At 34.0% G+C, this 26,060-nt stretch overlaps 1 protein-coding gene and 1 pseudogene across 4 annotated transcripts in view; one reads left to right on the top strand and one right to left on the bottom strand.

The window, feature by feature from the left end:
- The window catches only part of LOC145260397 (galectin-4-like), a 59,054-nt gene that overhangs the window by 9,258 nt on the left and 23,736 nt on the right, over positions 1–26,060 (bottom strand). For all 4 annotated transcript variants that reach the window (XM_080118372.1, XM_080118370.1, XM_080118371.1 and 1 more), the window contains exons 3-7: positions 17,341–17,548; positions 12,947–13,063; positions 10,005–10,064; positions 7,970–8,061; positions 7,206–7,410 (exon numbers count right to left, since the gene is read on the bottom strand). In XM_080118372.1, the coding sequence (XP_079974498.1) occupies positions 7,206–7,410; positions 7,970–8,061; positions 10,005–10,064; positions 12,947–13,063; positions 17,341–17,548 (682 nt within the window). The remainder of the gene's footprint in view (positions 1–7,205; positions 7,411–7,969; positions 8,062–10,004; positions 10,065–12,946; positions 13,064–17,340; positions 17,549–26,060) is intronic.
- LOC145260799 (U2 spliceosomal RNA) lies at positions 3,620–3,757 on the top strand (annotated as a pseudogene).

Below are 26,060 nucleotides of genomic sequence, written 5' to 3' on the forward strand. Positions count from 1 at the left end.
CTATGGAACTATTGAAAACGTTCTGTTTTATAAAAATTTATAGTTGAAATATATATATATATATATATATATATATATATATATATATATATACACAGTCCTGGTCAAAATCATGAGACCACTTAAGAAAGTAAGCGTTTACGCATATTATTAAATTTTTAATCAAACAAATGGTTGAAACCATTACCAAAAGGAAAAATATGATGGGAAAAAAAATGAAATCTGCTTCATTCGAAACCTGATCTAATAATTATTTTTTAAAAAACAAACATTTTCACCTGGTCAAAATGATAAGACCACTGATAATTTATCTAACAAAAGGCAATTATAAATTACTAAAAAGGGTCCCAGTATTTAGTATAGCCTCCATTATTACGAATTACTTAAAAATTCTCTTCAGCATGCTTGCAACTAAGTTTTTTATCAGTTGCAAAGAAATTTTATCCCATGTACTGAAAACTGAATAAGAAAGTTCTTTTATCGAATCATACTGGGTTTCATCCTTGAACACTTCTTTTGCAATCCATCCCCAAAGATTTTCAATAAACACTTGAAATTTTAGATATAGGTTTCTTGATCATGGATCTAACTTAATAACTTGATTTGAGCCCAAAATAATAAATTTTAAGGGATCATAATAGGGCTCAAAGTTTTAAAAAATTTGACCTCTGCGGTCTAAAGACAATTTCTGGTCTAAACATTTGAAATTTTACAGAAAAGGTATTCAGAGATAGGGCAAGCTTTTTAATCGGTTTGGGTCGAAAATTTGAGCTACCAATATATAAATGTATGTTTGCATGTCTGCCTAAAACTTTCGACAGAGGCGACGGATTTTCACAAGATCAGTATCGTTTTGAAGCTCGACCCTTCAGACGACAAATATTGAAAAATGTGCTAAAAACATTAATTTCTTCACCCTCAACTGGGCACTTTTTTACAGGGAGGGGTCGCTTTTTTCACCGATATTTTCGAAAGTCATTCCCTCTTTTCGATTGTCTAGCCTTAATTTAAATCTAGGTCACTTCCCGTTTGGCGGTGGTCGTAACAGCAAAAACATCACGTTTTTTTTTCACATTCTTTTCCTCCTTCGTGGTACGGGTTCGAGCCTGCCTTCCTACTACCATTATTTTTTTTTTTTTGTGCTCAACCCACCTCCAATCACCCGGGCAACCATGCTAGTATACAAATAAAATATAATATTCAGTTTACAATATTATGAAATGGATGGAATGCATTTTTTACATATAACTTTTTTATGAAAAAAAAATTTCTTTAATTAAACCAAATAAAAATTGGTACTTATTTCTCTTCTACTGTGAGAAATGTGAGATCAGCGTCGGAAAGTAGGATTGAAAAATCAGCACTTCTGAAGTGGAGCACTCTAACCTTGTAATAGAATGTCATTTTTATAACTGTTTTTGAAAAAGATAAATTTCTTTAATTAAATAAAAAAAAAAAATCTTAATTGTAAGTCATTTTTTTAATATTTTGATATAAATTTATTTTTATTTTGTTTTTTCTTTTTACTTGAGACATTGATTAAAAGTTTCTTGAAAAGTTAAAATTAATTAAATATTTTAGAATTTGACAAATGTTATAATGTACACATTTCTTTAAAGCATTAAATTTGGATTGTCTTTCCTTTCTGCTAGTGAACCTCTTTTGAAAACAGAAAATAAAAAAATAATACTTCTGGTTAACTAAAGTGCACTTGTAGCACATCTTTTTTACCATCAGGCTACAACAATCTAAAAAAGAAAAAAAAAAAAAAAAAAAAGCAGATGGACAAGAATAAAATATTGATTTTGTAGGAAGATAGCTATCAATGACTAAGAAACGATAAAGAGAGTGATTTACTTGTGTGCGTGTATGTGTGTGTAAAATGTTTTTTCAATTATATTTCATCCTTTGTGCATACCAATCCATTTTTTTCTTTATATCGAATAAACTCAAATCAAGCATTCGTGAAAAGAACATAAAACAAAACCAAAAAAATAATATCTTCAGTTTTTAAGCAATATCACACCATTTTTAGTCGCATGCAAGTGACTCTATAAGTCACTCCGTCGGTCTGTCCGTAAAACTTTTGTGCTTTGCCTTTTTGGTTAAGATCAAAGATCTGTTGTTAATAGATGCTGTTCTTAGCTTTTTAAGCTTTTCTTGGCCTTTTGGCCACGGAGCGCTTCACCCAATTACCCAGACTCAGGGTCGAAGAGTTTGGCAGCTATTTGGCCGACTCGCCCCCGCCTCATGGCGGCTTGAGTGGCTAGCTGTGATGGTCTTGTCGCAGAACATGAGATCATTACTGTGTTGAAGCAGGTCAGCTGCAACAAGTCCCCGGGGCTTGATGGTCTACCCTATGAATTCTACTTGAGGCTGTCGCCCATGTTGGTCCCTATTCTGAAGGATATGTTTAACCATTGGTTTGTTCAGGGCTCCATCCCTGGGCAGGTGACGAAGGGAGTGATCACATTGCTGAGGAAAGGTCAAAGGCATGGTGGGGAGGAAGATTTAGACAATTTCAGGCCCTTGACTCTGTTAAACACAGAGTTAAAGATTTTGGCCAAGGTTCTTGCGAATCGGGTGCAGGTTGTCATCACTGATTTGATTGAACCAGACCAGAGCTATGCTATGAAGGGGAGATCGACTCAGGACAATCTTCATCTGATACGCACGATCATAGAGGGGACAGAAGACGACGCTGAGGCCGCGCTGATCAGTTTGGATCAGTCCAAGGCTTTCGATAGGGTGGATCATAAGTTCCTGGGATCTGTGCTGGAGGCCGCCGGATTTAATCCGGACTTCCGCAAGTGGATCTCTGTACTGTATGACAGGCCGACGGTAGCGGTGCATATCAATGGTAAGCTGTCGGAGTCTTTTGCCGTCTCCCGGTCGGTGTGACAGGGTTGTCCGCTGTTGCCTCTCTTGTACGTCCTGGCGTTGGAACCACTCCTTCGCAAGTTAAGGGATGAGGCGACTACAGCAGTCCTGCGTGGGATAGCTCTCCCTGGAGGCACACGAGCCAGGGTTTCCGCATTCGCCGATGACGTCACCATGTTCGTGTCTTGCCCCACGGACATTCAAGTGGTCACCGAGCGCTCGCTCGATATGAAGAAGTTACGGGGGCCGTCTTCAATCGCAGAAAGTCGGTGGGTCTGCGATTGGGTGCCTGGACCGGAGTAAATTCGCTTCCGGGCATCTTCAGTTGGACCGACGGCCCAGTCCGGATCCTTGGTGTGTGGTTCGGACCGGGTCTCCAGCTGAAGAAAAACTGGTCGGAAGTAGAGGCCAAGGTCGAATCCTCTGTTAAGACTTGGGTTCGAAGGAAATTGTCCTTGAAGGGTCGGGCGGAGGCGTGTGCTACATATGTCTTTCCGCTCATCCTTTACCGTTTGTCTGTACTTCCCCTCCCTGCAAAACGACGAATCAGCTTACAGGAGCACCTCGACACACTCTTGTGGAACGAGGGTAAGCATTATGTTTGCAGAGAGGTCTGTGTTCGAAATCCGAGCGAGGGAGGCTTGGAAACTCCCCGGGGAGTTGGTCCCCATTTCCCCTTCACTTCTCACATTAAAAATCGGCCTTGTGCCATATTTGCTAAGTGGGGAAGGAAATAAATACCCTTTTCTTGGCCTTTTGGCTAAGATCAAAGTGTAGTATCTGTTCTTACTACATGCTGTGTGTATGTTTGTAACTTTCTGATAGAAAACGAGGGATCACTTTTCTGTATTAATTTAATGTAAAATGATCACCCATTTTGCAACCAGTCAGTCTCAAAGCCATTCAAGTCATTCTCCAGATCATTCAAGTTGTTTTTGAAACATTCAAGTCATTCTTAAGGTTATTCAATTTATCCTTAAGTTCATTTAAGTCATTCTAAGTCATTTACTTTTTATTTATTTAAGTCATTTCAGCCCGTTTTTCGGTCATTTTAGTTTATCCTTAAGAATTTCATGTCAATCCTACATTCACACATTCATTCATTACACGAGAGCATGCGACTAATGGCTATCAGCCTTGTTTTCTTTATATCGAATAAACTCAAATCAAGCATTATTGAAAAGAACATAAAAAAAATAATATCTTCGTTTTTTTTTTTTTAAATTGGCCCACTAGAACTGAAGTTATAACCCTTCAAAATATAAAAAAATGTGTGGTTCACTGGAAATTTTGCCTTAAGTCAGTCTTATTCAAATGCATATAAGCTTGTGACTGGAAATAGGAGGAAATGTTTAGAGACTAACCCATCTTTAAAAAACTGTATCTTCAGATCTTTTTTAAGATAATCTGTTCAAAATTTCATCATAATATCCTAATACCATGATGGGTCAGTTGGTGTTATTTACGACCATTTCACTTGGTAACTTACGGACTAATTAACATACTAATTAGCATATTTCAGTTTCATTTTAACAGCTCTAAGTATAAACATCATAAAAACAGCTAAGAAAAATAGCAAGTAAGGTTTTATCATCATAGGAAGTATTATTCTGATAGACATTATCATTTCCCATTATAACATCATGAAAAACCCAAAATGGCGCCCAGGAAACCCAAGATGGCGACCGGGAAATCCAAAATGGCCACCATGACACGATTCAAAGAAATTATTAAACAAATACGGCTTGTAGCATATCAAATTAAAGGAAATTTTGTACAGATCAAAATTATGTTTTCAAGTACATTAAACTAATTAGCATACTAATTAGCATAATTAAGTTTATTTTTAACGGATTCAAATAGAAGCATCATAAAAAAAACAGTTTAAAAAATGGGAGGAAAGCTATCATCATGCGAAATGTTATTCTGATGGACTGTATCGTTTTTCATCATTACACTGTGAAAAATTCAAGATGGCAACCAGGAAATGCAAGATGGCCATTGAGACATGATTCAAAGAAATTATCTCTATATAAATAAAATGAACTCATTTTTTCCCGTCGGATTTTGACCTTAATAGGATTAAAAATCAAGATATTTCATGCAAATATAATATGCACAAACGGCAGAACAATATCTGAGGTGTGTTATAGGCTTATCATTTCTCAAATTCCTCGATAATCTTAGATTTCTATACTTTTTCTGCTGAGAAGTCACGGCCAAAATCGGTTAAGATCAATGGAAGTGGTAAAATATTTTCTCTCTAATAAATTCCTCCTCCCCCTGCCACCACTTAACACCGTTTGGGGATCGTTCACAAGGAACAGTTGAGAAGAGAACACCGGTTTGGCTTCGTAGTTCTGTCATGTGAAGTTATTTAAAATCACTAAACTAAGCTGCAGTGCTCTGTGGCGTAGTGGTTAGCGTGCTGGACAATTCACATTATATTTTCACGTTCGCGCCGACCTACCGTAGTCGTTTTTTTTTTTTTTTTTTTTTTTTTTTCCTAAACAACTGGAATGGACTTTTCTTGGTGGCCGAACTGTTAACGTTGCAGATGTTTTTTTTTTGTTTTTTTTTCACACTTTATTTTCCTACTTTTACTCATGACTCCGGGTTTGATCCTTCCTACTTACCTACCATAACATTTTTTAAAACTCCCCCCCCCCCCGTCTCGGAAACAAACACTCGGGCAATGCCGGGTACCCCCGCTAGTTATTAATAAAATATGGCTTGTAGGATATCAAATGAAAGGAAATTTTGTACAGATTACAATTATGTTTTCAAGTTCATTAAACTAATTAGGATAATTACATTTCATTTTTAACAGCTTCAAGTTACGTGACAATTATCGGGTGAATTTCTACCACTATTTTGTATAATAATGGTTTTATTTTTAAGTTACTGTCAAGACTTCAAGAGACATCACGGCCATTTTTTCTTGTTCTCATGTAACACTCAACACTACTTGTTTTTTTAACAGAATAAACATTTACAACATCAACAACATCAAAAATTTATTGAGGTAGGTAGAAGAGTAACTTTCATAACATTTATGTAATATATTTGTTTTTTGACCACTTTTTCATACCTCTGTTGATTGTAAAACAAACCCACTAAAAGTTATTCTTTTACTTAACTGGATAAGGGGTTTGTGTGTTTTAACTTATTTGAAAGGATAGTCATTGTTGGTCATTCTTTTTCAAAGGATTTTTTTTTTTAAATGTTCTTTTCTTCTCCATAATTAAAAACTTATGTTTTCTAAATAACAAAAATAATAGGAATACTTTATGTTAGTTAGTTGATGAAGGTTTTGTTTACAGATTTTTTTGTGTTTACATGTGTTTGTCACAACTTCTATAGATTCGTGCATAAAAAGTTTTTATCCAATTCTTTTCAAATTCTAGAACAAAAGAAATTAATATATTCGCTATTAAATAGCTTTTGAACACAGTTTCTATATTTACTTATCTTTATACTACGAAGCGTCAAGTTTGAGATATTCTAGCTTTTGACTGGAAAGACGTACGTGTTCTGTTCAAATTCCTTAGCAAAGACAATTCTTTTCCCAGATTAGCTAAAGCAACTAAAAACGCTATCAATAGGTACAACGTCCGTTTTGAGTGCTTTTGTGGACACACCCTGACCGCTTATTTGCAAAAGTTGATCTACCGCCAGCGAGCATACTACGCTGGCATGTTTCGTCGTTAATAGTCGGATTTAAATAGCGATTTCTTCGAATATACAGATCACAACAAAAATATGAAAATACCATTTTAAAGTAAATTTTATTGTAAATCCAATATATAAGTTTTATTTGGATGGAGGTAGGAGAAATGTACTTATTACTGATTTAAAGACTATGAGTGTCAAATTAAGTAGCGGTGGGCGCCTTGTCCAGCGCTAAACGTTATAGTGTCTGGTATTACTATTTAGAAGTTCAATGTATGTTAAATATAAAAACAAAGATGGCTGCCGGAAAAAAACACACGATGTGGAGTCTTTTACGAACTTATTTTTTCTTGCAGCATTATATTGTCATGCATTTTTTTCCATCTAAGCAAAGGATTTCTAATTTTTCTGAAGAGTACACGCACCAAAAAGAGACGGTGTCTACATAACAATAACCATTTGTTTCTACATAACAAAACAGATATGTAAAAAAATGTACCCGAAATTTTAATATGTTGGAGGAGCTGTTTTGCATGAAAAATAAATATTTGGATCTTGGAATGTAACTATACTGTTATTCTTATATATGTATGTGTGTGTGGAAGGGGGGATGAACCATGGCGGAGGGAAGATGTGAAAAACCTTTGACTCACCATATAGCAGTAGGGTTCGATCAGGATAAGAATATCAAAGCTGACACCAGGTTTAAATGGGAAGAATGCATGAGTGTCTTCTTCAGGTCCCCAGTCTCCTCCCATAAAAGCATTGCGGACAACTTTGTTATGGCTATCTCCAAACGAAAAACGGACATCAAAATGAAATGCAGTTTCATCACCACTTTTGAAGTTGATCGTAAACCTACAAAAAGAAGAAAAAAAAAAGGTCTATTTTAATTTTGTTATATATTGGGGAGTCCTTGAGTCAGCTCGAGGACATCACTGGAACACATTACTGTGGGGCTGTTTCTCAACTGATTACAGCAATACTCAAAGGATGCTATCCTCATCCAAACTAGCCTCTATCAAAGCCAGGTATCATGCCACAGGGCCACACAAAGGTAGCCAACATCAATAAGTGAAAGTGCTATGGAATTAATTGGAATCGATCTTGGGATACCCAGATTATCTGTCCCCGTTTATATCCCAAAATGTAAATTTGCCTGAATCAGCATAGTACAATTTTTTGTTTAAGGAATTCTATTTTTTAAATTGGTTGTGCTTTTTTTAATCGTTTTTTTATATTGATTTTTTTTTTTTTAATTGATTCTGTTTTGTGTGTTTTGTTTTTTTTTATTAATTCCATTTTTTTTTAAAAATTGATTTCATTTTTTAAAAATTGATTCTGTTTTTGGAATGGATTTCTCCAATGCTTTTGAGAAAAAAACAAAACAAAAAAAACCCTAAAATATAGAGCTCACCTGCCCGGATTAAAGGCCTTGGGGAATCCACTAATTTGAAACATCCTTTGTGGATAGATCCCACCAGGAATTTCCATGCATGTTGGAATAGTCTACAAGAGAAAAAATATCAAAGGGTTTGTTTTGTTTTTAAATCACAATGGAAAAAAAAAAGGACAATAACAAAACAAACAAGAATATATATAATGTTTAGTTGATTCAATCTATTTTTTCAATTTTCTTTCCCTTTTCTTTTTGGTGGGGATGGGGCATCCTATGATTGTCAGACATTCAATGGCTCAAACCAAGGTTCTTAAAAATTACCAACTGTTCCTTTAAGTGTAATTGTTCAGATCTTTCTTGCACTTTGTTCACCAGGTAGTTTTTTTAAGTTCTTTTTTATGAGCACAGTGGCTTCTATTGTTATGTTTCATATATAAAAGCGAAAATGTATGTATGTATGTATGTATGTATGTACGCTTCTCCTCGATGTCCACAAAAGGCTTCTTTCAGAGAAGCGCTCGCTCGCTTCGCAACTTCTTAAAACTTTTTATATCATCTATAAATTGTAATATCTCACACTTAACCACGGAGCTCGCCTGTCTATTTAATTTTATTGACTTTCAAACGTTAATTATTCCACATTTTCCGCATCGGCACGCGTTACATTCGGTTTTCGGTATAAGCAAAAAGCGAAACTCAACACTAATCGCAGGCCCAGAGCCAGTGGTCTCTAGAGAGCTAAGGAACGTTTGTTCAATGTCGACTTCGTCATATCAGATGGTAGCTTTCATTTCGAGACGAGACACTCCCCCTAATAAACAGGGAGCTGGTTTTCCCCAAACTTAGTTAAAAACAAACAAACCAATTTATTTATTTATTTATTTAAAAACTGTCCCGCACAAAATCGTAACTGCTGAATACCTATCGCCGTCACGTCAATCAAAAACGCGCACCTGTTTTTTTTTCACACTTTACGATTTTCCAACTGCGCGTTGTCAAAGCTTCGTTTTTTTTCATGGGCACCTGTTTTTTTTTCACACACACCTACAAACACCCGGGCAACGCCGGGTACCCCTCACTAGTGTTTCATAAAGGAACGATAAATATACCAAATAAGATAAAAGTCTTTATACAAATATGTACGGTCGTTTATATGTTTATTATTTTCATATTTTATATTATTTTATATATGTTTATTATTTTCATCATTGCCGCTGTTTTATGCCGTTGCCATTTCATAAGTTTGTTTTAACTTTAATAAATAAAACTGTTCATGTATCAGAAAACACAGGAGACATTTGCTGAGTTTCTTCAAGGTTTTATTCTTAACTTAAGAAATGAGTGACATGCAGACGCACAGACATCAAAATAACGAAATAATATCATCAGTTTCTAACATCATGTCATTGTCTCATTCATATGGCTTCCCAAAAGAAACTGATTTGAAAACCTTTGTTTCTGCCAGCTCTGAAAACATCATGCCATTCATCAGATCCTCATTGTTCAGCTATTTTGTCTATTGTGTTCGACCTCTGACCCCTACTTCAACTTCACATTACCAATCTCTGACTGCAATTCTGTTTACAGTTCCAAGTCATTCAGACGTGCGCTAAGAGTGAAATTGAAATTTTAAATTATATATTTTTTTTTATTTAAAATGATTGTTCACTCGTTATTATAAATCATTCAGTTTTCAGCTGAGTTCAGAAAATTAATTCACTGGAAAGAATTAATGATACCAATATATAAAACAAAGAAACACAAACCATACAATGGTGATATCACCCATTTTGGTGACACAAGTCAATTGTGTTTAAAGATCTTAAGCAGCAAAGGCTTGAATATCTAAGCAATGGTATTGGCATTATTCTAACCATGGAATGTGACGATTGTATAACCCTTGTAGTGCTGTTCCAGGAAGATTAAGCAACATCAGATAAATCACTAATCGCCATCATAGAACAATCGCATTTTTTTTTTTTAATATGTGTGAAAGCTGATAACATACATATTAACATGAAATATCTTGACATATAGGTATACAGATACTTACTGGATTATAAATTACTGGGTATTCACCAGGTGTTGGTGCAGGAGGAGGAGGAGGAACAAACTGTTAAATAAAATAAAAATATTCTTCAATTAAAATATAGCAGAGAATTTAGAAAAAAAATCATTCATTCTTTGATGCTAAACATGCAGATTTCACCTTGAGAAGAGTGGATGGGACAGTTTTCCAGCCATATTATGTACTACTCTGATTTTATAACCAATTAAGTCCCTTATGCTAACCCATTCATCATAAAAAGGAGTTGTGTGTGTACAAAGAGAGGAATGGGCTGAGAAGAGAAGAAAAAGGAGGTGAGGGAGTGAGAAAGAGAGAGGAAACGGGGATCAGGAAAAGAGAGAACGACAGAGATAAAATTTTAGTAGAAATACATTACACTTTTGTTTTGGCATTATATATATATATATATATATATATATATATATAGAGAGAGAGAGAGAGAGAGAGAGAGATCTAATGTAATACAAAATGAAATTGTGTGTGTGTGTGTGTGTGTAAGAGCGAGTTCCCTATAGATTCAAATGGCTGGGCTGATTTTTATGAAATTTCACTCAAATGTACTTTATGTGCTTGGCAGTGCTTTTAGGTAGGTTTTGTATCAGAATGCCTTTGATAAGTATCGACAATCGAAAAAATCCCATGAAAGAAAGAATGCCTCATACAATCTAACATCACAAGTGAATTGGAGACATTTTATTACCACACAAGCAGAAAAACTTGGTATATAAAAGCAACAGTAGACTGATATGACAGGAGCATGTTCAAAATGAATGCTTCTGTTTATACATAAAAATAATCAGAAGTGCCCATTATGTCGATCGTGATCGTAAAGACATGGGTAGATCGCATTGTATTGAAAACAACAACAACATCGGTACTGGCAAACTTCAAGAACCTCGTAGCAAAACTGGAGACACAAGAGTAGTCATTTATGCAGCTTGACGGTGCACATTATATAAAGAAAACTGTCAATTTTCTGTTAGAATTTGACGCTTTCAAGACTGTTTTCAAGACCTTGCGTTACTTGCACCAATCACTATATTCATGTGTTACCTTTTCCAGGAAAACACTCAAGTCGTTTTACTCACATCGAAAATTTCAACACTGTTTCACCTGAACTTTTCTGGGGCGGAGGATGAGATTCTAACACTGACATTCAGCTGATGGAGCACTCATGGACAATTCTGGAACTTACTCACAGAGGACTAGTACCCTGACATCAGGAAATGTGCTCTCCTTTTGACTGCATTATTTATCAGAGTCATGAAGATCATTAAGTGCAAATATAATTCCACCATGACTGATGAGCATCTGGAGATCAGCTTGAGGCTGGCTATTAGCAACTACTCTCCGCACTATGCATCCCTGACTGATTTCATCTAATGCAAGTCATCAGCATAAAGTAATGATAAAAACTGTACAGCATTGGACTGTGCAATTTGGGTTGATGCAGTAATGCAAGGTACACCTGCATATACTCTCATATAAAAATAACTTACAATATATTTAGAAATAATGTGTTTTGCATTTTTAGTAATTGGTAGATTATTTAGACTTAGTCATGTCATGAATAGCTCTGATGCTGAAAGTGTGTGTGCACCGCTGTTATATATTCATAAATTATTTGCTATTTTATTGCTGTCTTTGTAAGAAATATCGCATTGAGATGAAATTTTTTGCATAAGATGTGATGTTTGAATGGAGTATTGTTTCCACATCTGGGCTCTCCCTCTTTCTTAGACATCACCCAAAAAGAGTTTCAAATCTTATAAGTCCCACATTATTGATCAAGTTCCAACCTACATTCTGCCGACTAACCTGACAAGCAATAAAATCCCAGCTCTTCACTGTAGAGGTCCCTAGATACTCTAATAGTTTCTTTCTTCAGCTTATTAAACTTTGGAATTCCCTTCCTGCTTCCCTAACTGTACTAACCCCCAAAAATTTAAATATGTGAACAGACATGGGTACTGCTCAACTCCACATAGTCCCCTGTTAGACGCCATTCCAAAAAGCAGTCCCTTTAAACACAAATGGCAATATGCCTTGTTTGAGGCAAAAAAAATTAAGTAAAAAAAAAAAAATAAATATATAAATGTCAATGTCTATGTGTTAGTTCTCTATAGAAAGAAAAATTAAAATTTCCCAAGGAAGACAATGGAAGTGGTTCTAAATCTCTTAAGTGCTCCTCTGAAAGATCTAGGGGGCAGAAGATTTCTTAAAACTTCATATATATCCTATTTTGAGTAAATTTAAAATCATACGGATATAATTAAACACAAGATTTCTTAAAACTTCATTGAGTAAATTTAAAATCATACGGATAAAAATTTTCACGAAAACAATGGAAATTGTCACAAATCTCTATGTATATCACTCCTTAAAAATTTGAATACATATATCCAATTTGAATAAAATTTAAACTATATGTATAAGACACTGTGTGTGCATGTGCATGCATGCATATGTATAAAAAATGCCGATTTTATGTAAGCCGTGATGGCCCCAAGTTATTTACTATTTAAGGACATCGTGGATTACACGTGTATATAAGGAATAGGCCTGGTTTTCCGTATTTACAGAAAATTACTTTACTAATTGCTTTGTAATAATTTCAACATGATATATAAGTAAAACCGTCATGTTTTGTTTTAAGTTTTCATTGGTAAGCAAGATTTATTTTATCCAATCACAATGTTTTTCCTAAACACCAACAGCAATTGTTTTTTGTTTTATTTTAATCAAATGTTTATTAGCCATTTGGAATATTTCAGTTTCCTTCTAAGGGATGTTAGGATAATAACAGTCGAAGTGAATTAACATATTAACATACAAATAATAATGAATGTTTTACAATTGTAATTGTGTTTTGGGATTAAATAACGAAACTTTAAAAAGGAGACAAATGAGAGTAAAATAAAACTTACACTGCCACAGATCCTAATGAAATTCATCTGAATTCCTCCTTTAATAATCAAAAAACGGGCACTTTCTTTCGGCATTCGATGACCGAATACGGCAAAATGTTGGCCATTCAATGCAATCTAGAAAAGAAAACAAAAATAATCAGAAAATAATTTTAAATTCTTGTAAAGTTTCAATTAAAATTTTAGGGTTTGTTTTATGACATATCCACCATTTTCGAATCATGTAATGCTGAAACCAGTCATTTTGGTAAAAGTTACGATGAATTCTTATTATCTTCAAATATTTATCCATGCCATAACTGTCTTCTTCAGGATACTACAAACATCTCAAACCATTGGGCAATGTCTCACATTTACTTTCCATGCAGTCTGATCCAAAGAATGTAGGATTGGTGTTACAAGATCAGGCTGTCTAAAAATAATGGTTTCCTTTGTTCCTTAGCTCAACATTTTAACTACCCACTTCATACAGCCTGAAAATATCTGGACTAAGTTCCTCTAAAATTTAATTATATCAGACCTGGATAAAAAAAAGGAACTCCCAAGCTTTTATATATATATATATATATATATATATATATATATATATACTGTGGAAGCAAAAATCAAGATTTCAAAAGAGTGTTGATGGTAACAAAAATGTTGGGAATCAGCGCTTTCTTCATGCATTTCGGATGGTTCGTTCAGTAATCTATGTAGAATGTTTTCTGGTTAGGTTTGTGATAAAGTTCGTATGTGTTATTGTTAAAGTTGAGGGTAACATCTAGAAAGTTAACTATCTTGTAATTGCTGTCCATTGTTATATCTAATCCAAATTCCTTTAAAAAAATTCTGATGTTTTTTCTTGATTTTACCGTAATACAATCGCTAGAATTAACTACGAAAAGTGCGTCATCCCTGTAAAGTCCCCCATTTAAATCTGGAATTTTCTTGTCTATCTCTTTTAGTAAGTAAAAACCAACCAAGTCAGTGAAGAAAGTGCTGATTCCCAACATTTCTAAAAGAGTTTCAGAACTTTCTTAAAATCAGAGTCTTTTGGAAAAAAAACAAGGAATACTACAATGACGCCCTTAGGAGATCGGGAGATAATGGAAAAATTGAATATAATAGTACCAATAACAGTAACTACAAACCTAGCTGCATAATCTCGTATAACATGCCAATGAGAGCTAGAAAAATAACAAAGATCAATAAGGGAAACATTAAAAATGATCAAAAGAATAAGAACGGTGGGGGAAACAATAACAGTAGAACAGGTAAGGATGAGGGTGGTACCATTAATAAGAGAAATAGACGCAAGAGGCAGGTTTGGTTCAATCCACCATTCAGCGAGCATATCAAAAATAATATACCTAAGGAATTCTACAGAATAATAGACCAAAACTTACCCCCGGATAATAAATTAAGCAAAATAATAAATAGAAACTCTGTAAAATTATCTTTCTGAATGTCCAGAAACTTAACTAACACTATAATCAGCTCCAACAATAGAAAAATCAGCAAAATAAGGAACAATAACGAACTAGCATCAAACGAAAATATACCAAACAGAAAATGTAATTGCAAAATACCTAGAAATTGTCTGTTGGATGGGAAATGTCTAACCTCGGAAATAGTGTATAAATGCGAGATAAAAACCAACAACACTAAGAAGATATATCTGGGAGCCACGGGAACAGTGTTTAAAGACAGATATAGAAACAACGTAGTATCCTTTAAAAAGGAACCTGAGATAGAAACTAATAGGGATGGCGTAAACGATAGGGGGGGGGACAAGAATCAACATTAAAATAAAAACAAAAAGAGGAATACAACTGCATTAGGTGATTGGGTTGGGGAACTTAACAGAAATAATGAAAATTTTTAATTAAAATGGTCAGTAATAGATGGGGAGGAAGTACAGCCCCGGGAAATCAAAAAGGTACAATCTATGTTTATCGGAAGCCTTCTACATAGTGAATTTCAAAGAGGAAATTTTGAATAAAAGACTTGATGCCATAGAGGGATGTCTTCACAAGAATAGATTTTTCTGCTATCACGCCTTAAATGTAACTGAGGTATAACTTTTTACAACAATAAGGATCATCGGATGCTAGGATTAAATTTTAATGTAGAGTTAAATAGCTACTAGAATTGTTATAATCTAAATGAAGGATCCAAATCTAACATGCAAATATAGTTTCTATTATTCTAAACCAGGTAAGAAATATAAATAAAGTATAAAGCTCATATAAAAATGGAATTTTTCTCCATAACGGTGAGCATTTTTGTATTCAGTTGTAGCAGTATTGACGGTGAGATAAGTGATACCCTCTTCAAATCAATAAAATAACTTAACAATTAAACTATCTTTGATTAAAAATTAAATTCGCTATTTGGGGGCTGAAAATTAATTTAATTGATTTTATCATCTGACATCTTAAGTTGGTAGAATCCATGCTGATTTACTTATTTTCTTACTTTACTCCCTGTTCTAAATGTTTTTCCCATAAATGCAGGAGTAGACATCTTCTCATCGGAGTGAAACACATTTGTAGCTAGTGGGTGGTTTTGCTGTCAGAATGATAATTAGAGGATATATACTATTTTATTTAGATACCCATAAATTTATATTACATATAAGTCTATATATATATATATATATATATATATATATATATACATACACATATACATATATACACATATATATATATATATACACACACACACACATACACTGGTAGCCAAATTGAATATTGAAATGCTTATTTCTTTCTCTTCAAAAATACATATATATAATTAGTAGCCTAGCAAGGCCATAGGGGAGATAACCAAGCAAAAAACCTCTGTAAAATTCATCTCAAAGCAGCAAAACTAAAACTGGCTTTTTTACCAATTGTCATAAAATTTTGACCATATAATATTATAATCTTCAAAAAGCCTGCAAATTTTCATGTAATTTCATCCCATAGAACCAAGATATAAGCATTTCAATATTCAATTTGGCTACCAGTGTGTGTGTGTATATATATGTGTGTGTGTGTATATATATATATATATATATATATATATATATATATATATAGACTTATATGTAATATACTGAGTTCGTGTAATTCAGTAAGTTTTCATATACCAATGAGTTTTAAGCCAAAATTTAAGTTGTTAAATTGACTTAAGGAGTAAGCTACAAAATTATCATATTTCATAATTGAGCATTAATATACTGTGTAAGCAAAATCAAGACTTCAAAAAAGGTGTTGATAGCAACAAAAAGTGTATTTCATTTTACGTTTTCCAGCTGACTACAACATGGTAGTCTTCAAGTCCAATGTAAACAAGTTCTTGATGAACCGTCCCCCTAAATAATCCAATTGACAAAATTCACACTGCTTATAATTACTACACTATAATCCCATTGACTAATGTATACCCATCAACCCTTATTCTCGAGTGGCCTCCGTGCCTTGATAAGAGGTGACTCCTTTGTAAAAAAAAAATAAAAAAAATTGCGAATTAGTCCACCAGGCAAATTATGCCTCATAATATATAATAATCAGTAGAGGATTGATTTTATAATAATACATAAGCCATCGGCATAAATTAAAATATGTTTAAGCATATTGCACGAGTGGGCAATGCCAGGCAGTCAGCTAGTAATTCCAGGTTAATATTTTTCAGAGATAACGCAACCAATGAAGTTTTAACAAGGTTCATACGAGAGTTCTCAATAATGAAACAGAGCAAGATATACTTTTTATTTGTTTTACATAAGTGTTAATATGTCACTACACATTCATGAGCATGTTTCAGCCAGTTACAAGTAACTACAGACCTCTTCAGGCAATATTGCTTATACAAACGTTTAGTCTGTACAAACTAAACTTTTGTATAAGAAATATCGTCTGAAGAGATCGCTACTTACTTGTAACTGATTAGTGGTATACAAATGCTTATGCAAACAAAAAGTATATCTTGCCTTACTTTGGTAGTGAGCACTTTTGTATCAATCTCGTTAAAACTTCATTGATTGCTTTACTCCTGGAAAATATTAATATGGAATTATATATATAGCAATATGAATTTTCCAGCCTGGAAGACAAGTCCCCTCTCTCACTTCATATATATATATACAGAGAGAGAGAGAGAGAGGGTATCTCCAGAAAAAATTTGGTAGCACCAGTTTTTCATATGATAGAAATACATGTGAATATGAATATTTTGATAAAGGAATTGTAATAATTGACAGGTCCATTTTACCCTTAAACTTTAATTCAAGCCAGACATTTTCTAATTGACAGTTTGAAGGCTCAAAATTACATTTTGAATTCTGAAGGTTTTCCATTAACAATAAAAAAAAAATTACATAGCAAACAAATCTTTCCCCACCTCTAAAAATTTAACATTCTTACCTTGAATTCATTGCTGTCGGCCAAGATGATCATTTCAAATGGTTCACCCTTTCTAAGGGGCAAATTTTTAGATCTGACTTCGGAGCCCCAAGAATCACGAATGAGACTGTTCAAGACGAGACACTTCTGATCATAACGAGGATTTACATGAAGAGCCGTGTCGGACAATGGTTCCACACCACTCGAAACACACAGGTTGATGGAAAACCTGAAAATATAAGATAGGGATGTGAATGGCCAAAAAAGCTCCAACAATCAATAAAATGAACTTCCCAGTTTGGGACTCAGTGACCCCCCCCCCCAATCCCGTGTTATGTGTGCAGAGGTCAGCCCCCCCCCCCCCCGCAAAAAAAAAAAAGCACAATGTTTTTCTTAAGCAACTCAACTCAGTTTCAACTAAGAAAGTAAAAATCAAGAGACAAACAGTATGTGCATGTGTGTAGGAGGTGGCGAGAAGTCATCCAACTGCTTTACATGGTTCATGAAGTCATTTAAAGATTTGGTCGCCACATACAAAATTTTCAGAAGGAGAGGGAAAGCAAGATGAAGACAAGATGGAGAGATGAACAGAGAAAAGAGAAAGAAAATACAACAAAAGAGAGAGAGAGAAGGGGAAGGAAGAAAAAAAGAAATGAGAATAAAATCCAGCCAAATAGCAATAAACATAAGGAGGTAAGGCTCTAGTGATTTAGCAAAAATCAGTCTTTGTTATTTTTTAAATTGGGGTGGATACAAGTAGCAAATTGCAAAAAAACACTCCATGTGTGTGTGTAGAGGGCAACATAAAAACAACTAAAAAGTAACTAAAAACGACTCGGATAATGTGTTAATGATAAAGTTTTAAAAAATAATTTGCAAAATGTTTAATGAAATATTAATCTAGGTTTAAAAAAAAAAAAAAAAAAGAGGACAAATTTACAAATGAGTTTATTATCAGATTAACCATTCGGAGACAAGATACAGCAGCATGCCCAAACATACATAAAACAAGTTTTCTAATGAAACTTAATAAGGAATACCTGCCTTACTACAAAAATGCTAGTTTTATTTTGGTGTCTTAAACTTCTCCCTTCCTCCTATTTTTTTTGCTGATGAGATTATATTCCATAACAAAACCTTTGTCAATTATTGTCAATTGTAATAAAATGAATATCGTTTCCGAAACGATCGTACACTCAAGTTGATTTTGTTTGTTTTTCCTTTTGAAACGGATTTATAATTTACAATTATTAATCTTTTTACTCAACATTAATATAGCTCTAGGACACATATACCTATTGAGCTTATTATATATCTACAGTACTATGGGCACTGTTTTCTTTTAAAAGTATTAATACATTTATTAATACATTAAAATAAACTCTGCTCTTTAGACTCCCGGTCTAATTCCCTCTATAAAATATCATATCATATCATATATATATATATATATATATATATATATATATATAAATAGAAACCTGATTGTTGATAGCCCTTCCAATCATATGATGCATGGTTGGGTATGTAATATTTTTTTTTATTATTTAGTATAATTTTATTTACAAAATAGTTGATATCTATTTACAAACATTAAAACAAAAAAACAATAACTGCCCTCGTCTGATTCAAGAAAATTTTTAGTTGATAAACACAAAAATAATGCATTCTGAAACTAATTTTTTAATTAAAATTACTCACAGCTATTTTTATTAAAACCTAACAACCTACAATAAATAACATCAGGTATGAAACCAGTAGTAACATTTTAAAATGTTTGACGTAATATAGAATTTAATTTGTAAATGGGTTATAGTCAACTAACGTCTTCCCTTATTTTCTGCGGAGCGTTACTGAAAAGTGTTACAAGGCAAATCATTTCCTTTGCTTTTTTTTTTTCTCCCACGCCTATATCATCCCTGTGCATGTATTCTTTTTTTAGTGAAAACAGTTTTTTCCAATTTTTTTTTTTTTTCAATAAAAAATTACTGAAAGTTTTTGCAACCTTTTAACTCTTGGGTGTGCCCCAGGGGCTATTTCAGAGCTAATAAAAACACTCCATTTTTGAGCCTATTTTACCATATCTGTCCAAAATTTTCTGTGTATGTCTATTTAGCAGTTTTTCATGGTGCTGAACTCAAATTTACATATGATAAGGCTCTGCTTTGTTTGTTCATTTTCACCAGGATTTGATGTCCCCTGAGGACTTTGGGGGCTAAATGAGGGGGGGGGGCAATGCTTAACTTAGTCATTTTTTTATGCCTCTTCCACTGTGCACTCAGGGGGGACCATCCATGCTTCACCTGTTTTGTTTTTGTTTTTTTTTTTACATTTTCTCGAGTGTAAAGTCATTCTTGAAATAAAAAAATATTGTCACAAGCAAAAATTAATGGCAGCATTAATCCGGTTAGAGAAGCTTTCCCAGACTAAGATTTAATTCAATTACCATCAGCAGAAATGAAGTGGGCTTTCATTTTGACATGAAAATATAATACTGGAGAATTCAACAAGATTCAGTCGTTTTATAAAGCCGTTCTAGCATTTGATTGGTTTGTTCTTATCACACATGGTTATAGAATTGCCCAAATTTATGGGGGCATTAATTCATTCATTTAATCGGTGTCCTGCTTGGTTCCGGCATTGATGATTATGACTCCATCTATTTCTCTCCCTCGAGGCATTCATGAATTCATTGTTGCTCATCATTCATGACCCAATTCACACTGTTTTCTCGAAAGTGTTTTTGATTGCAACAACAACTTTCTTTGCAGTTGTACAGACAGTAGGTTGCAGTTTTTTTCTGTCCAATCAATACCCATACGGGTCATTGTCCTGACCATTGTACCCAAAGGAATCTTCTGCCCAGCACAACAAGATACAAAATCATAAACAGAATTATTTTTGATTGTCTTTGTATTACATCAGCCACCTGCTTTCCATGACCGCACGTTACCCTGATAAGGGGCTGAAGTGGGTTCTTGACCTTGTCCAGGGGTCTCCCACAGACTAGCAGATGGAAGAAGGTGCTTAACTTTTCTTTTTGCTGTCCCTACACAGCGTTTTTTATTCTCAAATAGTCACCCATCTATTATTAGCCAGGCTCATCATTGCTTAACTTTGGTGATCTGGTGTATGCATATCCTCACCAAAAACCAAAAATACTGCAACATATTTGTTTCGCTGCTTACAAATCATGAAAACAGTTTCACCCATTACTGGAACCGATCCAGGATTCTCTATTGATACCCAGGACTGATTTTGAGTATTGAAATGCTCTGGATAATGCAAATTAACCTGACTTGTCTATTCTTCTCGAATTAGAACACTTTATTTGGGAGGTCACTTGCACTTAGCTGGATGTATTTGTAGTTTTCAGGTTCTATACATGAATGGGCGTTATGCTTGTCCATTTCATAGCATATTTCCCTTCAATTAGCTGCTGATGGAATTTGCAGCAAAGAGAGAGACACAGCACACAGGTGGAGGGAGACAGAACTCAATAGTAATTCGAGCCAAAAAAAAGAGAATAACTAGAGCAGAGCAGTTTATCTTTTTTTTTTTTCACTTCTTTTATGAAAAAATAAATAACTTATGTTATCCACCCCTCCCCATTAAAGATTTACAGAAAATACAAATATAAATTATTTAAACATTTTGATCAAAATTTTAGATCACAACTACAAGATTTATATCTAATACCGTAAGCTGTTTTGTTTTACGGCATATCAACCCGTTTCACGTTATTTAATGCAGAATCCAGTTATTTTAAAAATAGTATTCATGTTGAATCCAGTTATTTTAAAAATAGTATTCAGTTATTTTGTAGAAAGTTTTTATTCTTCAAGCTATTTGTATCTTTAATCATTAGTTTGTAGTGTTTGGGTTTGTTGTTTTACAGTGAAATTTATCATTTTTGTTCTCTGCCCTGCAGAACATGAATGAGTTTGCAATGGGAGGGGGAAAAGGATTACAGTATTAATATTTGGTACATTTTAAGTAAGGGAACCAGTCAGTAAGTAGGGGAGATAGAAGGAGAAAGGGAAAATGGGGAAAAAAGGTGGGTTGTTGTTTTTGGTTTTGCAGAACATAATTAAGTTTTGCAAAAGGAAGTAGAAAAACAAAAAGCATCAATTTAAGCCAATGTCTTCAGACAGCCTGATCAGATAGCACCAGATTTTAACAATTAAGAAGCATTTTAAGTTTGAGACACATTCTAGACCTGTTCATCGCTGTCTGCGATCATGGCCTAAACTGCTATAAGTTTGTGTTAGACGACGTTCGCAGCGAGACTCTTTAGTACAATACAATTATTCCTGCAGAGAGCAAGAGAGAAAAACAAGCCGCGCATGCTTGTTCCCCTTCTGGTGCTGCATGTGAGATGACGCCACAAATAAATAGTGAAGAAATGATGAATGTGAGAAGTGTGAAGTGTGAACATTGCCTACGCATTTTCGTCAAGTTTCAGAAAAATCTAATGGATGGGGCAAAAGTTATGGAGTAAAAAGTGTCATTTTTTTGCAATTTGGGGGCACTTTTTAACAATAACGTTATTTTTTTAAATCTAAATAAATTGATTTATTTCTATATTTATTTTTATTATATAATTATATACTTATCGTCCTTTAATGTTTATTCTTATTTAATGTCTCTTTATTTCTATATAAAAAAGTAAATTTTGGGCAATTGTTTATTTCTATTATTAAATAAAAGTCATTTATTGAACTTTTGAAATCGCCTTTGCTTTAATGCTGTTTCTGACAACCTTTTTATTTTTATTTTTTGTTAGGGGTTGGGAAACATTTACCTATGCTCACATCACGACTGTGATACCAGGCATCCGTGAATGTCGACCAAGCCCTACAGTCTTTTAGTTGAACGGCTCTGAGTTTGCAAAGTTAAAGGATTTTTTTTAAAAAGGTAAACTTTTTTCCTTTAATAAATTTTTCACATTTTTTTTTCCAAAATAAATGTTTAATTGCTTCATTCGCAGAATATTTTAATGAAATGTAAATTTCTCAAAGAAAGCAAAAATTAAATTCACTTACCGCATTTATTTAACAGGTCGCAAAATGTTTGTTTTCTTTTGTAGTTTTTGAAATTTCACTTTAGTTTTAGAAATATTTCCTGAAACAGCCTTCGTTCAGAAAATAGAAAGTACATATGTTGTTCTATTAAACCTTTTATTGTTTAAATAATTTGATTTTGCTTGGTTTATTTTTTTTTTTAATATAAAGCTTGACAAGACATTTTTCATTTACTAATGAGATTTTTCTTCATTTATTAATGGAAGAGTGTCAGTAAAAAAAATTGTCAAAAGATAAGTGCTCCCCCCATTTTTTTAGTCATCAGTTGGAAAATACACTGATTTTTAACATGATTTACTCGCAATGAGAGCACTGTAAAATCTTTTTTCTCTAAGAGTTAAGTATTCATCAACTTTTTCATGGACTTGACGTAGTTAGGCTGTTTTATACATAAATAAACTTTGCTCACAAATGAAAACAATGTTACCTTGCGGTCCCTAAAGTTTCGTAACAGTGCAATTAGATAACTAATCATGGGCCTCAAAGTTTTGAAACAGACAGACAGCGCCTATGTATGTGACAGAATAAGAAAACTCATTAAGATAAATAAAGATTACCTTTAAAGTAGTTAATAAAATTCTTGTACATCTTATTGAATATGTTATGAAAAGTTCTATGACGTTTTTATCATAAATTTTTGACAGCATTAATCTCACTTCAAACAAACAGTTCAACTTAAAAATATAAGAGAATCGTAATGATAGAATTATAAATCTAAGGTATTTTTTAACGATTAACGATTCCAATTAATCGTCCCACCACTAGGCAAAACGTGTCATTTTTGGCCATTTCTGACCTTTTTTGAGCCCTTGGGGATGTAACGGGAATTTTTACAAAAAAAAAATTTTCTACTGTGCACATCTATTTAATGAAATACAATTTGTGGCAAAATTTCAGAAAAACTAATGGACGGTTACCTGACAATCATCCGGACTACCAGACACACAGACAGGCACACAGAGGCCACTGAAAACATAGGTCCCCCTCTGATAAATCGGGGGCTCAAAAAGAGTGATGGAAAGAAAGAAGAATGAGAGAGAGAGAGAGAGACCTGCACACATGCTAAAAACAAAGCCACTGAAATATTGTTATTGTTTAACAACCTGGTGTCAACATGCACCCAGTTACATAAACATGTCCCTTTTTCACCCAGTTACATAAACATATCCCTTTTTCACCCAGTTACATAAACATGTCCCTTTTTCACCCAGTTACATAAACATGTCCCTTTTTCACCCAGTTACATACACAATTTTAGATCATAACTGCCGCCCATCCATCAGACACACATCGAGAGGCTGGCTGATATTTAGATATCTGGACCCACTTGATTTTACTTGTCTCCCCACGAGTACAAGACAAGTCTGCCATAAGGTTTATTATTGCAGAAAGCCTCAGCTCCCCTAATGGGAGCTTATCATTGCGCCACATTTTTTTTAATGGAGTTGTTGTTGTTGTTTCATCCAATGCCAGTAGGTGCAGGTGAAACGTAAACAAATTCCAAATGCCAGAGTTCTCGGTCGTCCATTTCAGTAACCAGCTCAGTTCCTATCAGACAAGTTTCTTCTTCAATAATGGATTTTAGTCTTACACATGGACGTCCAATGTTCCTTTTTGTGTCTGGAGTTTAAAGTAGGAACTTTCCTGCCGGTTAATCATGGCAACTAATATGACCAGCAAGTGCGAGACATCTGTCTCTCAATATTGGAAACACGGGGTAGGGAACCATACAATGGTATTACTCCAATTAATAATGATGTATAAAAGCCAAGTACATCCAAGGATGGAATACTGTTGCCATATCTGGGCAGGAGCTGCTAAAAACAGCCTATCGTGCCTTGACAGAGTACAAAATAGACTTCGTGGCTTAGTGGGGGATACCTTTTTCTCTACCCTACAACCTCTCTCCCACAGAAGAGACGTTGCGAGCCTATCCTTGTTTTATCATTATTTCCATGGCAGGTGCTCGTCTAAACTCCAATCTATGGTCCCCCCTTGCCAATCTTTCACGAAAAACACCCGTCTAGCTGAATCCACTGTCAAAAGTATCCCCCACTCTTTATCTGTGCCTAAATCAAAACGCGGATTCCATGAACAAAGCTTCTTTCTTAGAACTGCACGCCTGTGTTCCGTCTGCCTGCTTCCCTCCGGACTACAACTTGGATGTCTTCAAGTCCAACGTTAACAAATTCCTAATGAACCGCCTCCTTAAGTAAACACTTCATCAAATCTCCACACTAACGTAATGCACTTGCAATAACTCTTATCCCTGAGTGGCTTCCGGGCCTTGATAAGTGGTGAAAACTGTGTAAAAAAAAAAAAAAAAAAAAATCTATCACTGTGTGCTACAAATAAGAAGACAGAGTCAGAAACATCTTGATCACCAATGCTTTTCAAAATGCTGCCATAGACTGTTATATCATTTGCAAAGATGTCAACAAATTATTTTAGAATATGATTTGGAAGATAAATGAAAAGCAGGAACACAGTTACACACAAATCCTTGAGGCAAGCTTGCATCGATACTATGTGCTACTTATGTTCATCAACTATTACTTTTATGGACCTATCAGAGAGTAAGGGTTTGAGAAGATATTTCATAGCAAGCCAGTTTGTGAAGCAACATTTTCTGCTAGACCCTATTAATAGCTTTTAATATGTCAAAAGCTATTGCCCTAGAAATGAAGATCTTATCAAAATATTCAGCAGAATTACTTCCCTTTGATTGGAACAAAAAACAGTATTTTTAAAATAGCAGCCATAAAGATTTAACTAAAGAGTTGTGTGTTGTACTTCTATGAAGACATGTGCTGCTAAATAAATATATACACTCTAACACTCTAACTTGTTCCAGCCATTGTCGGATGTATAGAGTAAGGGTGAAAAGTGAGGGTGGGGTTGATGAGCTAATAACATAACGATCATGTGTCTCTCTCAGTCTCTCACTATCTGTGTCTTTGTTCTTTGAACCTCTTGTTTTTATTGACAAATTCTTTCTTTGTTCCATCAGAGGTCAATATATATCTATCAAAGTCCGACATGGTATTTTCTTTGTTCTCTGCTAACATGAAATTTGTGTGTGTGCACACAATTTCCAAGTTCATTTATTCAACAAAGGCTCACTTCCCTTATTTTGTCTTAGTCCTCACATTAAAAAAGCGATGTTTCTGACAAAGGAAAAAATTGCTATTTTTTGGGCTCAGAATTTATGCCATCTAACATTTATAGTTTCAAATTTTTTAAAAATATTTTTTTTAGCTCCTTACATTAAGTGGTTTTAGCTTTGTTTGATGCAATTTTCATTCCAAAAAATAAATAAATAAATAAAATAACCAATAATACATTTATCACCAGTAGATCAAAGGTTGTCCATGCAAATCAATGTCTTTTTTTTTTTAAATTTTTTTTACACTTGGAAGGAAAGGTTCAAGAGATGCCACAAAGTTTCCTGTTGACTCAAATATGCAATCAACTGTGCAAAGGTCAACTGTGAATTTAAGATTAATAAACATAAATGGGAGAGGCAGATAAGCTAAAGTGAAAGGTGTGTATAGAGATACAAAGATAGTTAATGTCAAGTTTTATATAATCAATATTCATGCCCGAATAATAAAATAAATAAATAAAACAAGAATTAAAAGAAAAGATTCATTGTTA

The sequence above is a fragment of the Euprymna scolopes genome, chromosome 36, assembly GCF_053919585.1.
Source record: "Euprymna scolopes isolate OS-2025 chromosome 36, ASM5391958v1, whole genome shotgun sequence".
Taxonomy (NCBI): Eukaryota; Metazoa; Mollusca; class Cephalopoda; order Sepiida; family Sepiolidae; genus Euprymna; species Euprymna scolopes.